Below are 15,941 nucleotides of genomic sequence, written 5' to 3' on the forward strand. Positions count from 1 at the left end.
AAAAAAAAAATCTAGCATGTTCTTTTTGCAGATATAATAGGAACCATTCCAGTGTGCCTAATTTCTTAAACATTCACTTGTCTAAATTTTGTTAATGTTTTCACTTCTTTTGGGCATGTTTTACCATTCGCCATTATTGACCTTGATAATCTGTCGTCATTGTGAAAATCTGACACTTGCAAACCAGTGTAAGTTTGTATATGTAGTGGGGGGAATGGAGGGCGCTAAGAACTAGTAATTCGTGGAATCACTAACTTTTGGTAACATTCTTTGGGGGTCATCAACATAAATATAGATAGAAATGACTACTCCACAAATATTTTTTAAATGCAGTTTAAAAGACATACAACATAATTTTGAAATGAACTAAATTTTGAAGCATTTGAGGAATAGACGGATTGGAGGTAAAAAAAGACCATTTCTTTGGAGCCTGGCACATTTCAAATGGAGAATCAGCGGTTTCTCATTCATTGTGTTTCTTGTTGTGTTTAAAAGGAAGCAGAGTGGTAAGTTTAACTTGTAGCTTCTTTGCTAGTCGCAGTACCACTTTGCTTTTAATTCAAATGTAAAAGAATGACAAATTGTTTGGAGTTGTTTATTTTTTGATGATGAGCAGCAACTTTTTGTATGGGTTAAATGAGCACCCATCTATGGCCTCCACTATTGTGAAACACAGTTCAGATTTTGTAGCAGATTGTCCAATGTTTGTTGAATGTGTTGCATTTTAAAGTCATTTGGCTTACTCTTTTATTACTGTACTTGTTTAGTGGTAACGTCACATTAATAACACAGTTGTGTATAGAGGTATGGAGACTGACTATTACTTTGTAATTTATAATTAAGGTGCTATTTTCAGACAGTTGCGCGAAGCTTTTCTCCTCCGAAAATTTGTGAACCCAACCAGAGACCAGCTGACAGGTTTCATTTTTCTTTGCCCAAAAAGCTCCTGGTTTTTGTTTTTTTTTTTTTAATTTTTTTGTTTTTGTTTTGTTTTTGTTTTTGTTTTTTGGTGGACAAGTTTTAAAATGACTGCTGAGACCTTTTTTAAATTTTAGAGAGAGAGAAAATAAATAACTCAAAGTGATGTTACCCAACAAGGCCTTCTAATAAAGGAGTGGTCCCCTCACCCATCCCTCCCTACCTGTGCAAGTCCTGCTCACATCAGTTTCCTTCCATCCAATTAGGCGACCTGGGAGACCCAGCCAGCACCGTCCGGACGGACTTCGGAGTGGTGATGGGGTACCTCCAAGAAGCCTACAGGATGGAACCAGGGAAGGTTTTGGCCACTCCACATCTCTCAAAGTTCCACTGGCGCGATCACTGCAGATTAGTGAAGAACTACTGAGCAGAAACCAGTTTTCCTCAACTACCAGCCTTGGGTCATCTGGATTGCAGAATCATGGGCAACATTTAATCTTATCCAGGGAAGCCTCTTGGGCAAAACCACATTATGAATTCAACTTCAGCCGCATGAAATTCAGGGGAAATGGTGCACTCAGCAACATCAGTGACCTTCCTTTTATTACAGAAAATTCTGCCTTTCAAAAAATGGCACTTCAGACTAAACAAGATGGAAAAAAGGACGTGAGCCATTCATCTCCTGTGGATTTAAAGATACCACAAGTTCGAGGCATGGACCTTTCATGGGAGTCCCGCACTGGTGACCAGTATAGTTATAGTTCTTTGGTCATGGGTTCACAAACGGAGAGCGCGCTTAGTAAAAAGTTAAGGGCTATTCTTCCAAAACAAAATAGAAGAAGTATGCTGGATGCTGGACCGGATTCTTGGGGCTCAGATGCTGAGCAGTCTACCTCTGGACAGCCATATCCCACATCGGATCAAGAAGGAGATCCAGGCTCCAAGCAGCCTCGGAAGAAAAGAGGGAGATATAGACAGTACAACAGTGAAATACTGGAGGAAGCAATCTCGGTGGTTATGAGTGGAAAAATGAGTGTTTCCAAAGCTCAGAGTATTTATGGGATTCCCCACAGTACACTGGAGTACAAAGTAAAAGAGAGGCTGGGCACTTTGAAAAACCCTCCAAAGAAAAAGATGAAATTAATGAGGTCGGAGGGTCCAGATGTTTCAGTAAAGATTGAATTAGATCCCCAGGGAGAGGCAGCACAAAGTGCAAATGAATCAAAAGATGAGTAGGAATACGGTAGAGTGCCAATTACTTTACAAACTGGGTGAGCACTACTGCATTGTTCAGTTATCATTGAATGCACCTGACCCCATTTACTGTAACACTTGTTCTTTGCAGATTTTGCATGAACACCCAGGTCAAAGGTGCATTATGAATGTTGCATTTTTGAAATTTTCCATGTGCAGTATGGCTCAAAATATCTTTTTTTTTCTCTTCCCTTTCCTCCCCCTTTGGCCTTTTGCATGTTTCTCTACAATTTAGAGAATTGAGTTACCTCACAGAGAATGCAGATACATGGAAGTGGACTCCTTGCCTATAGAGCCATTGTGCTATTTTTTTGGGGGGGAGAGGAGGAAGTTACTGTCATGTTTACCTTTTTTTCCCCTTAGAAAAGGCCACTTTTAAAACACAACTCTCTTCTACTTGGAGCTTTATTCATAATTAGAAAGCCATCTTAAACTAGAAAATTATTTAGAATTTTCTTTTTCTCTTCAGCTAATTGAAGTATTACATAAAGTACTTGCTCTTTAGATAGGGCTTTTGAGCTTATGGAGATTGGTTATCTCCTTAATAATTATAAGTAATCAATTGGTCTAATTACATTTTGTTACTTTCTTTCAAAAATTAAATTCATTTAACATTAATTAGTGCTCACCCAGTGGGGGGGAGGGGAAAAGGTACATACACTACCTTCAAAAATGCTTCAGTTAACTACTTCGTAAACACTACCTTCACTGTAATTTTGTTTGGAATTTTCTAAGGGTAGGATTTGATCTCACCAGTTTGTGAGGATGTAGCCTTATCTCATGGAGGACAAGCTCCGTTTTTACTCAGGAGCAGTCAGGGTACATTTAATGATACGATAAAGTATGCCTCATTTTTAGCAAAACTAGGTTTCTTTGTAACCTTAAGCCCTTTTTTACAGATTTGAATATACGTTTACTAACTACTATGTGTAGTTCCAGCAACTGGTTTAAATTATTCCAAATCTGTATATTAGGGTTGGGGAAATAGGGAAGGGAAATGTGTATAACTGTGATCTTTTAAAAATGATCTCTCGACATTACAACCTCAGTAATTTGCCCAAATGACCACATTGATGAAGGATCTTTTTTTTTTTTTTTTTTTTTTTTTTTGGTGTGTGTGTGTGTGTGTGTGTGTGTGTGTGTGTGTGTGTGTGTGTGTATGTATGTATGTATGTATGTATTGAGGGGAAAAACAAAAACCCAAAGGTAGCCTAATTTGATTTAGGCTACATATCATACTTAGCTATAATTCAGTCATGACTAAAGATCCTTAGGGTGTTTCCTTTTTAAATAACCCATTTGCTAGTAACAGGCTTTTTTTTTTTTTTTTTTTTTTAATTTTAAATCTAGTATCACACTTCCCTCTCCTTATTCTTTTTCCAGTTTTTAACAGTAATAGGTTTCAGTAATAGATATTTAATGGTTGCTTAGCACACAATACTTTAGGTAGTTTCAGATCTTGTTAATATAAGCACTCCTTAAACTTTTTTGAAGTGGGGGGAGTGGGAGAGGAGGTTTAAAATTCCAAGAGACCCAGAACTAAGTTTGGCCAATAAATTCTTCTAGTATTTCTGCAACAACCACCCATAACTGGGTGAAGCCCACAGGTTTTAATGCTATATATCAGGATTATTGACTGTATAAAAACAGAAGAAAAACACTGCATATGTCATAAATTAAAATCAACTGAGAAGGGTTTTTAAGCCCTCTCAGTTTTTAATTGTTCAACCAAACAAATCATTGGCTTTTATGTATAAAATAAAAATGATAAGTATTGTACTTGGGCATTGATTAAATTGAAGTTGGTGGTTGTGAATAAATACTAATATTTTATAGGGAAAGAGGACTTGGGCCCAAGACTGCATGGTTTTGTTTTTATGAAAACTTTTGAGCAGTTAACTAAATTAACCTTTTTAGGTTAAGTATATATACATGTATTTATGTATATATATATATATATATATATATACACACACACAAACTTTTTTTTTTTTCCCCTGCAACTTATTGGTTCAAAGGTTAGGCACACCATTGCTGTCCCTTAAAAATATGCACTGCTCATTTTTAACATAGACTGGGCTGGGGGCCCTTGTTTGCTTCAGTTACTTTGTGTGATGATTTAAACACCGAATGAACCTGCTTCCTCTTAGACTTCTAGTTGTCACCTGAACATAAGCAGTTTGAGTTCAGTACCAGTTTGTAAACTCTGCAGTATTTCCTAGCATAGCTGGAAATTGTAATAAAAATGCATTGTTAAATGTGTGGCTTCATCTGCTATTAAAGGAAGTTGTAGAAAGTTTGCTGCAAGCAAAGGGCTAAATTTTTAAAGGAAGCCTCTTACTTTCCACCACCATTCCCCCCCCCCCTTTTTTTTTTTTTTTTTTTTGTCAGCACATAATTAATTGTGGCTGCTAGTGCCTTCTTGTACTTTGCTTGGATTATTCAGTAGCTAAAGATTGATGCAAAAAGGCCCTTGTGAATGCAGTTAATTTGTGCATGTGCTATTTTTTGATTTGCAGAAAGATATTAAAGGCCCATTTAAAAATTTGGCCCTAAAAGTTCAACTTTTATAGAGTTTTACTGTTCAGAGAGGTTTAACCCTATATGGTAGTCTATTTAAGTGATGTATGAGTTGAGTTTTGTAAAACTTTGTCACTGTAGTGTACATGGAGTGATCATTTTACTAACATAAATATTTTCTATGTGTGTTTCAGTGGATGACAATCGAGCAGCAGAAGAATGGTGTGCCTACCCTTTAATGCTGCAGTTTAAAAAGAGAACTTGTATTGTGTCATTTCAGATTGTAGGCTAAGAATTGTAAATAGTGAAATTTGAGTACTTCTATTATTTGCTTTGGTTTAGAAAGTGAATTTTAAAAACAAACCAAACTCTAAATGTTCTCAGATTAAATGTCCTGAGACCTGAAGATTGTAATATTCATGTCTGTGAAGCTTTTTAACATTACACTTGAGATCAGTGATGACTTACTATTCAGGTAAAATTTCTTTTCAGAGAAGCTTTTGAACAAGTGTATTTTCTCCAAAGGTCTCTTGTGTTGGCTTTTTTTTTTTTTTCCAGTAGATTTTTTTTTAAAGCACTAATTGCATTACATTGGTAACTGCAATATAAAATAGCCATTATTGTTTGTGAAGCATGGTTGGAATTAGTTAGTGGTCCCTTTTAAATTTCATGAGCCTCTCAAAAAAAAGACAAAATAAAAAAAAAAAAAACAAAAACAAAAAAAAAGCTGCTGAATATTTCAAAAGATATATATTTTACCTTATTGTAGGTTTTGTAAAGTTAGTTTGTAATATTCAGGTGCACTTTTAATGTTAAATTTTGTTCTCAAAGTTCCATTATACCATGTATTTCTTAAAGTGGTTCATTACATGGCTGGCTATCAATCTAGGTGCTGCAGTGATCTCTTTATGTTTGACTTCTCTCTTGATTTGCCGCTATGCTATATTGGCACTTTCAGTGTAGATCGACTAGTTGTATTTGGGATCATCTTAAATATGTAATGGGGGATTGTCTTATTAGCATGCTTAGTTTCTCCTGACCAGAGGTTTGCAGGGCCCAGACCCTAGTTAACCAGTTGCTTTTTTGGAGTGGGAAAATGTAGTTCATTTGTCACAAAAGCCTTCTTTCTCACTTTTTTTTTTTTTTCTGGATATGTGGGTGATAATGCTACTAGGTCAGGGATAAGTATTTAGAACCTGTTATTCCTATCTTTTTGTGAGAGAACACTAACAATACGCAAGTTCATCACTGTTGTAGTGAAAACTCTTAATAAGTGATTCTGTGGAAGTATTTCTTTCTGGTATTTTTAATCACTGGTCTTTTGATTCCTAAGACAGTGTACTTCATGTGTAGTCATCAAATTTGGCAGTAATATAGTCTTCTGTCATGATAGTGTGTAAGTAGGCTGACAGGAAGTTAAGAGGTTATGAACAATTAGCAGTCAGCTGTGAAATTTTTCCCTGTTCCAAGTACCATGAAAGATAAGGTTGTTTCCTTTCACAAAACAAGCATTTTATATTTGTGTGTACAATACTTCAAAGTATTAAATTTGCTATTATATTGAAATAGATGTTGCTTAGTAAGCCTTTGCTGCAGCAGATCATAAATAAGATAATTAAGGCTTGGTGTGATAGGGATCCTTATGTGGAGTTCACTGTATGGTTCTGGTGAGCAAGCTCAGCAAGTGTGAAGTGTTTTAGCTTTATTTGAACCATATTTCCTTTCCAATGTTTAAGTGCTTTTAAAAACTCTGGTTTTAGTACCAATCATTACCTCAATCAATTGGCATTTTCATTCTCTAACATTTTACCCCAACTATAACATGAGCTATCAGTTATTCTAATACTTTGGCACCCATAGGAAGTTTAATAATTGTTTAACTTTTTTTCTTTGAGAGACCTCCAAACTGTATGCAAAACTTACTTCTTATAAAGGCTGTCATAGCCAGTTTCTTTGTTTGAGAAGTAGTTAACAATACAGTATGTCCATTACTCCTTGAAATACAGAACGGAGGCTATTCTATTACAATAGATCTCTTAGATCTCTTACATGCCTCACTTGGAACTTAGCTTTCATTTGGTGCCTCCATCTGTGTGATCCTTGCTAGAACTTGAAGCTTGTACTACATTTGTAAGTTTTGAGGGTGATAAGTTGAAATTTCTGCTTAAATTCAAAATTTTTTGTAGCTATCAACTACATGCTAGTTAGTTAGGTGCCTCTTTATTATAACTGTCTCCCCCTTAGCTTTGAACCACCTACTTTTGCTTTTTGATATCTTTTACCTATATGAACGCCAGAGGACATTTTTCACATGAACCATCCTTTCCTCTTTATTCAGGTTACTGAATGATAGAAGATTGACAGTGGACTGAACATACTCTGTTTCATGGGAAACATTAAAATTTGATGAGTGGAGTCTTAGCTTTGATGAAGCAGTAGACCATTTTCTTTGTTACTTGTGACCTTCCCTTACAATTAATGGCTTTTTGTTATTACCTATGGTCAGACCAGTTTTATCGAAAGCTTAATGGTCTTAGCGAAACAGCCCCACTAGTTAATGGGTTACTACATTGTATGGGCCAGAGAAATTATTCATATAAAAATGGTCTTCAAATTTCATCAAAAGAAAAAAGATAGTTTTATGGTGCATGGAATACAAATCCCCAGATCTTTGTTTGTTTGTTTGTTTTTTATTTTTTAGCATTAAGTCTGGTTACAACCAAGCAGGTTATGTGAATATGGCAATTGAAGGGAAACTGGAGAGAGATTCTGTGCAATTAACCCCTTTTTCTCCAAAATGACCTTGCTTTAGCCTTTTTTTTTTTTTTTAAAGTTATAAATTAACCCTGTAGCATAGCACTATAGATGTGAACCCTAACGCTTATGAAGGAGATGGAGATGGGGGGAGGGGATGGGAAGGGGATACAAATATGTAGGCTTTTGAGAGAAATTAGGTTGGGATAAAGATGGGATTTTGTCCTAAACTCTGAAAACTTGTAAGAGGACATACTGTGATACGGTTGAGCCATTTACATTTCTTGAGTCAAAAATCTAGATTCTTTTTATAGCCATTTGTGAGAAGCATCTAGATTAATATATGTTAAATTGGCAAACTTCAAAATGTATGAGTTATATATAAATTACTGATACTATAACTTGTTGGAGGGTACTTTTAAGTTTTCTGGTTGATTTATAGCTATTTGTTAAAATAGCTAAAGAGATTTTGCAGAAGCCTAAAAGTAAGCACTTTTAGTTAATCACAGATTAATTGGATGGAGCAAGTATTGTAGTCATATTTAATCTATATTATTTGTATGTAAAAACTGAGCTGTTTATCTTGTCTTAGACTGTTTTTTAACGGTCTTAAGGTAATTATTTTTAGACACTGGAAATGACCCTGTACACACATACCAAAAAAACAAAAACAAACCAGTTACACATATTCAATGATCCATACCTCTTAGACTTGTAGGTTTGTCTTGGGCAAAGAGTTTGTAAAACTATTACCAGTATTAGTGCAGTCTTGGGTTTCTTGTTCTGCATAATTGCTCCCTTTCTCAGGTATCATCCTGAAAACACTAATTTAAAAATAATCTCTTTAGGGATTAATTTCTCAGTGGATAGTGTGGAAGGGGCTGGACATAGGACACTGATACAGTAGAACAGACTACAGCAGTTACTAGCCAAATGAAATTGAGATCTAAACTATTTTCTGCCCCCATCAGAATAATGGGGACACCTACCAATTGAGTTTAATAAATACTTGGTGCTGCACTTCTAAAAAGACTTTTCTTTTTCAAAGGTGATTTAATTTTCTTTATTGTTGGAAGCACGAGCAGTACATTTTACTGTCACTATTATAAAGCACTTGTCTGACATTTTTTAAATACTGGAAAAGGGATAGATAATTCAGCACTTTTTCTGTTACAACACTAAAGTCTTAATTTATCTTGTCTTCAGAGTCTTAGGTACTGTAAGTTTTAGATTGATTTAAAAAAAAAAAAAGAAAGAAAGCAAACCATCTCCTAATCTGGGGTCAGATCACATTTATATAAATAAATCTTTGTTTTAAGGAAAAAAAGATAACATAGTATACCTTCCAGGCAACTCTAGTGTTTGCTTGATCTTCCTCTCATTTCATTAAGCTATTTTAGAGCTTAGGAATTTGGATTTGAGAGGAAATGAGGGGAAAATTCCCCAAAATGAAAAATCGTGTCAGATCATTATTGTCGCTAGGAAAATGGGTAGGGATTCTCTCTCCCTTTTATGTCTTCAGGGAATGAGCAGTATTTAGTATCTTTGGCTGAAATTCAAGCCTTTTTACCATGTAAATTTTTAATATTTGCTCACTGACATGCTTTTTACATCAGAGGACTGAAAAAAATGAGTTAATGTTTTTAAGTTGTGGAATGGTATATTTCTAAAATGAAGGGGGGGTGGGGAAATAATTACCTAGGTTAGAATACCAGCATTAGTCAGTTTAAGGAATTTTAGTATGTAATAGCAAAGTGTTTGATTAAAAACCTAATCCTGAATTGCTAGTCTGTAATTAGGTGCTTTCTGATTTAGGAGATAAATAGTCTTTGGTTATTGATACGATCGGTTGTATGCCGTGTTGTCGGAAAACCAGACTTTTAAAGATAGAAACTTTTATCAGATTCCCACTTGTTGCTTATACTAATGGGATGTATACTTTACTGCAGCTTATTGCTGCTTTGAAAAGAAATGTATACAATATACTTTTGGAGTGTTTGCTCATAATTCTTTATAATCTCCACTTATTAAATTGTCAGACATGGGTATTTTATCAGTCCGATATGTAAAGTAATACTAATGTGCTTAGGAAGCCGACTTGTTCACACTGTTAAGAACCCTCAGGGACAGTTGACACACTCTTCGAACTCAATTCAGGTACTTCTCTACTCTATTCCTAAACCTAGCAGTGACTTGTATTTTTTGTTTTGCTTTTCTTTTGAAGTGCTGGTAGCACATCCTTGATGAATGTCAACTTAAAACTCAGTTCAGGTATCCAGGTATAACTCAGCCAAACGGATTTTAAAGCTGCATATAACTCTCCAGCACACAGTGCCTCAGACACTTATAGTGGCATTCTGTATATTCAGTTATTACTACTGAACAGATAACATGGGGGTTCCTGTTAACAATGTTTTGTAAGAGATGTGTGTGTGTGTATGTGTATGTGAGTATGTATGTGTCTATATATTATATATTTATGTCTATAATATATATACACACACATAGACACACACATACAGTTAAATTATATATTTAAAATGCCACTAATAGCCAGCACAATTAAAGTAAATAACATTCCCAGCTGCTTCTATAAATTATATAGAGGCAGTTCCTTAATGTGGCTCTTGCTTCTTCACCATGACTACTACTAAATTCAAGCACTGGTCCTTGGGTGTCTGACCTCTACATTCTAGTTATGCAATGTCTTTAGAGAATTCTGTGCACTGGCCACTGTGATGGAACCAATGGGCCAGGAGTGCTTTGAGTTTATTAGTAGTGATTCTGCCAAAGTCGGTGTTACATTATTCAGTATGTAAAAATGTCAAAGAATCAGCAGAGGTAGAGGTGGGGATGTTTCCTGCATAGAGGCAGGAATTTCCATCTAATTGGTAGTCTTTAAACTCTTGATAGCAAGATTCTTCTGATGTGAAGTTCTTATTAATCCTTTGCATCTTTAGAAAAGAGATCAGTCTACAAGAGAAAGATAATCTTTAAACATTCATCTTTTAATTTACTGCAGTGTTATCTGTGGTTAAGAAAACTGATTATTCCTCTGCTTTATTGTTTGATATCTTACATATGAAAAGAATTCTCTTTCCATTTGTATAACCCATAGTCTTTGAAGATATGAAAAATGGCATTATCAGATTTGTAGAAGCTCAAGTGTCATGAAAAAATATATAACAGGAACCCCTTTTACTCTTATGGACCTCATTTCAATACTGTTTACAGTTTGACGGAATTGTATAATTTAATATTTCTCTTGTACTGTAGTTTATATTTATTTACAGATTTTTTTGTACTGTGTGATTTGAACTTTTTGTTTCTTGCTATGATCAATGTTTTATGTAGTAGAGCACTTATGATCACAAATTAAGGTTTTTGGTTTGATTGCACTACATTAATTTTTTTAATGCAGTTCTGATTTTTGACTGGACTAAATAAGCTGTGTCTTAATGTATGTGATAAATACTTAAATTTTAATCCATATGGTTCCCTTCCCCCTCCTTTATTTTTTATTTTATTTTATTTTATTATTATTTTTTTTTTTTTTGCATTTTATGTCAGAAGCGCTAGTTCTTTCGTGCATGTGTAAGATTTAATGGCTCCATTGTATTATTTGACCATGACATTTTGGAAGAACATTCCCAACTGTAATGTTGTGTATGGTAGTTCTCACTGGATGCTAGACTTTTCAAAACCACTATTCTTCTAATAAATTTTGTTGTGAAAAACTTTAAAAGTTTTATTCTTTTACTTTGTATTTAAATGTTCTAAATGGTGTGAAATGATAAAACAATGAGTGTTAGAAGTTATACATTATAAACACATGTGGGAAAAAATTTAATACATTTTTAACCATAGGTTAGTTTCCAGATGAACGCCCTATTTGCTCTTCAGAATACTATATTCTGCATATGATCTACAAACAGGAGAAATGGTAACAAGATTTTACTCCCTTCCCCCTCCAAAAAATAAACACAATTTCAGGGGAAAGTAGATATTTTCTTATATTTGGGCCAATAGAGAAAATGTTACATAATAAAATCATGATATACTCATCTTGGCTTATATATATATATATATATATATATATATATATGCAGATTACATAGACTTTGGGTACAAAGGGGGTCATGATTTGAAAAGTATCTATAATGTTGGAAATTTTTTGAGGAAGATGTTTCCAGAAAATAGATTTTTCAGTCTTAGACTCTTTATTAGGGTTGAATTATTGGTTGAAATAATTTTCCAGGTATTTTAATTTCATTGTTAACTGTCCTTGGTTTTGAGTGTAGTGTTATTTATTATGATATATACTTGGATATGTATGAAAAGATCAATATAGGGCTACACTTGGCACACTGAACACATGTAAAAAATATCCATTGTTTTGAACTTAACATTTATCTAAAGAGACTTTTATAGACTGGATTTGATTACCTAACAGTAATGTAGCTTCAGTGAAAAACTCTTTTAAGAATTCCAATTATCAAAAAAGAGTTGTTGGAGTATAACTTAATTAAAAATAAGGGACTATCTTGTATATTTAAATAGATGTGGTATGTTGACTTTTTTGGCATTTTGTTTAATTTTGTATTTGCTAATCTGTAACAATATACTTGCTCTACATTAAACATTTCTGTCTTCTGTCCTTCCAGAACTTTTTTTAATTAGCTCAGTGAAGTTTATGATAAGGCAAATTTTATATAGATAAATCTGAGTTTTACACAGAGGCATGTGTTTTATCAAATATTTTTCCACCAAACTAGATCTCAAAAATACTGCTAAATAACTTTTTAGGGAACCTTGTCATGGTTTGTTTTATAATATAATTTATAACCATATTTCCTAGTTTTCTAAATTTAAATTTTCATATTGTAATTTTCTTGAAATGGGTATTGCTGTTATCATTGTCGTATCACCCCAAAGTTTTTGCCTTCTGAAGAGCTTTGTCATGTGTGTGTGTGTTTCCTTTAACTCATCTCTTGTCCATTCACCATAAAAAGTAAATGATAGTTTGGCTATAGGCAAACTATTTGTTTTCTTAAAGGTCTCAAGTCTTTGCTCAATTCAGTTCAACATATATGAATTGAATAAACCAGGTTGTATGAATTGTGCTACTACTGTGCTTATTACTCCAAATAAATAATCCCCTCCTATTTCCCATCCCACACAGCAACATCCTCTCCAAGTGTTCAGGTAGTAGTGATTAGAGCTGACCCTAGAATCAGGAAGACATGAGTTTACTCTAGCCTTAGACATTTACTAGCCATGTGACTGGACAAGTTATATCATCTCTTTTTGCCTTATTTTTCTCATTTGTAAAATGGGAATAATAGCACCTACTCCAAAGGATAGTTTTGAGGATAAAATGAGAATTTACAAAGCACTTTGCTAACCTTAAAGCACAATATAAATGCTAGACATTAAGTTTAAGTTTGTCCCATTTGTTCTCTATATTTGCTCCTCATATCATATCCTATTTATCTTTTATTTAGGTGGCTTGACTCCACATCTAAATCATAGGTACTTTGAGGGCAACAACTAGATTGTTTACTTATTTGTACCTATATTGCCTAAAATCATTTTTCTTTTGGGGCTCAGTAAATATTTGTAGATATAAATGAGGATAATTTCCAAAACACTTTGGGATTAAGTTGAATTAGGAGATAATCCAATCACTACTTTAAAATCTAGACAGTTGTAATTTAGATTATCACTTTAAATGGTAAATTACCAAATGATACTTCCATTTTCATTTAATGTTAAATGCAGTTAATGAAAGGAAATATAAATAAAGTCAGTGTTGTTCATTGTGAAAAGTACCAAAATACTTCTGCCCAGTTAACTGAAGCCTTTACAGTTTACCTAGACACTTGTAATAATAATAGGGAAAATAAAAATCTGCACTAAAGACATTGTCTGATAACCCTAGGTTTGGAAGAAACCCTCAATTTTTAAAGGTTATGCCAGTGGAATGTACACTTTGGCAGGACTTGCACCAAGGTAGAAAGGCTTTAAGAATGGGTCTAGCAGCGATTGGCTCATAGGGTAATGATTTTTTTAATTTTTTCATAAAGGCAAGTTTTTGAGACCATCTAGTAAATGATAGAGGCCTTGCGATATGCTTGTGTGTCATTTGCCATGCTAATGAAATCATAAATCCTTGAAACATTAAAGTGATTCCACAAACATATCTATTCATTCACTAATCTTTGACCATAAGGAATTTATACTCTAGTTGGATAGTCAACAAAGCCTTTTCTACTCTTTATCTCCAACCTCACTTAACACTTGGATCATATACTATTCTGCCTTACACATTCACTGTTAGCCAAATTGACATAGTTGATAGATTTCTCCATATCTTTGCACAAGCCTGTGTTTGGATTCTCTTCATGTCTCTTAGAAACTAGCTCCCTTCAGGTATAATTAATCTCTCCTTTTAAAAGCTTTTCATGATCACCCAAGTTGTTAATGCTTCCTCCAAAAAATTTACTTTGTATTTCTTTTGTATATACTTTATATTTCTTTGTGTATGAACATATTGATCCTTCCACTCCCATAAAATGTAAGCTTCTTTAGGGCAAGGATTACTTTGGGATCCTATTCCCAGTGTTTGACACGTAGCAGACATGGTAAATGCTTATTGGATTGCTTGCCACATATATGAAGAGTACAGTTACACTTAAACCAGAATTTTCTAGGTCTGCCAACAACAGTAATAATAAACAAGTAATCTAACTTCTCTAGTTCTCAGTTTCCCCATTTGTAAAATGAAATTAAGGTTAGAGAGATCATCTCCAAAATAGGGATTTTCTAATGATCTCAAGAGTTATGTGATCAGCAGTCAGATCAGAGTGGGAAGATAAATTGTATCCTCCCTTCCAACCCAACTAGGCAATCATGGGTTTGTCTCCAGTATAGCTATTCTACTCTACAAAAGTTCTCTTATTCCCTTATTTGACTTCTTTTTTCTAGGTGCCCCAGCCAGTGGACTGTATTAGCTGAGCCAGAAAAATTATTTCCTGCCACCTTTGCCTTACTCTTATACCCTATCTGCCAGTCATCATGGTAGAAGACTTTGTGCCCCTGGGCAGTGGCCCTTGGATAAACCTCTTCCCTTGCCTTTTCAGTCTCACACCATTTTTTGATGGAATGGGGTTATATTGCCTTTTCTTCAAACTCATATAATCTCTGAACTTCCCTGTTTCTGTGAGTCAGTCACCTAGGTTTCAACCTTGGTTTTATCCTTGAGTCTTCACTTTCCATAACCATACAGATTGAGTCAGTTGTCAGATTTTGTAATTTCAATCTCCATATCTTTTTTGTGTTTCCTTTTCACATTCCAACCTACCTGCTTTCAAATCAGGATCTCATCAAATGTTTTTTTAATAGCATTTTATTTTGTACCGAGTACATGTAAAGACAAATTTTAACATTCATGTTAAAAATTTTTCAATTTCAAATTTTCTCCTCCATTTCTCTAGTAAGTAATTTGATATAAGTTATATATGTGTGTGTGTGTGTAATCATATAAAATATTTCCCTATTAGTCATTTTGTAAAAGAAGAAACACCCCCAAAGTGGAAAAAACACAAAAAAAGTGAAAATAGTTTGTTTTGATGTACATTCAGACTCCAGTTCTTTCTGTGGACTTTCTCTGCTACTATTAGCATTTTTCATAATGAATCCTTTGGAATTCTTGGATCAGTGTATTACTGAGAGTAGTTAAGTCATTCATAATTGACCATTATACAGTGTGTTGTTACTCTGTACAATACTCTTCTGATTCTGCTCACTTCACTTTGTATCACATCATGTAAGTCTTTCTGAAATATGTCTGTTTGCCATTTCTTTAAGTACTATGCCATAACTTGTTCAACCATTTCCCAATTTATGGGCATCCTTTCAATTTCCAAATCTTTTTCCACCACAAAAAGAGCTTCTATAAAAATTTTTATACAAGTTTAGTCTTTCCCCCCTCCTATCCTTTTTTTTTTAATTTAATTTTTATTTTATTTTATAATTATAACTTTTTTTTTGACAGTACATATGCATGGGTAATTTTTTATAACATTATCCCTTGCACTTACTTCTGTTCAGATTTTTTCCCTTTCTCCCCCAACCCCCTCCCCCAGATGGCAGGCAGTCTTTATACATGTTAAATATATTACAATATATTCTAGATACAATATATGTGTGTAGAACCAAATTTCTTGTTGCACAGGAAGAATTGGATTCAGAAGGTAAAAATAACAGTTTACACTCATTTCCCAGTGTTCCTTTTCTGGATGTAGCTGATTCTGTCCATCATTAATCAATTGGAATTGGATTAGCTCTTCTCTATGTTGAAGAAATCCACTTCCATCAGCATACATCCTCGTACAGTATCATTGTTGAAGTGTATAATGATCTTCTGGTTCTGCTCGTTTCACTCAGCATCAGTTGATGTAAGTCTCTCCAAGCCTCTCTGTATTTCTCCTGTT

General features: G+C 34.2%; 1 protein-coding gene across 10 annotated transcripts in view; it reads left to right on the forward strand.

The window, feature by feature from the left end:
• LCOR (ligand dependent nuclear receptor corepressor) overlaps window positions 1-15,941 on the forward strand; it is a 124,616-nt gene that overhangs the window by 87,542 nt on the left and 21,133 nt on the right. For 2 of the 10 annotated variants that reach the window (XM_074295969.1, XM_074295968.1), the window contains one exon: window positions 1,185-13,283. The exons of the other annotated variants lie outside the window; for them this stretch is intronic. In XM_074295969.1, coding sequence (XP_074152070.1) covers window positions 1,185-2,154 — 970 coding nt within the window. In that variant the 3' untranslated portion in view covers window positions 2,155-13,283. Of the gene's footprint in view, window positions 1-1,184; window positions 13,284-15,941 lie in introns of those variants that run through there. 10 annotated transcript variants of the gene reach the window in all.

This window comes from Sminthopsis crassicaudata, chromosome 2 (genome assembly GCF_048593235.1).
Source record: "Sminthopsis crassicaudata isolate SCR6 chromosome 2, ASM4859323v1, whole genome shotgun sequence".
NCBI classification, from domain to species: Eukaryota; Metazoa; Chordata; class Mammalia; order Dasyuromorphia; family Dasyuridae; genus Sminthopsis; species Sminthopsis crassicaudata.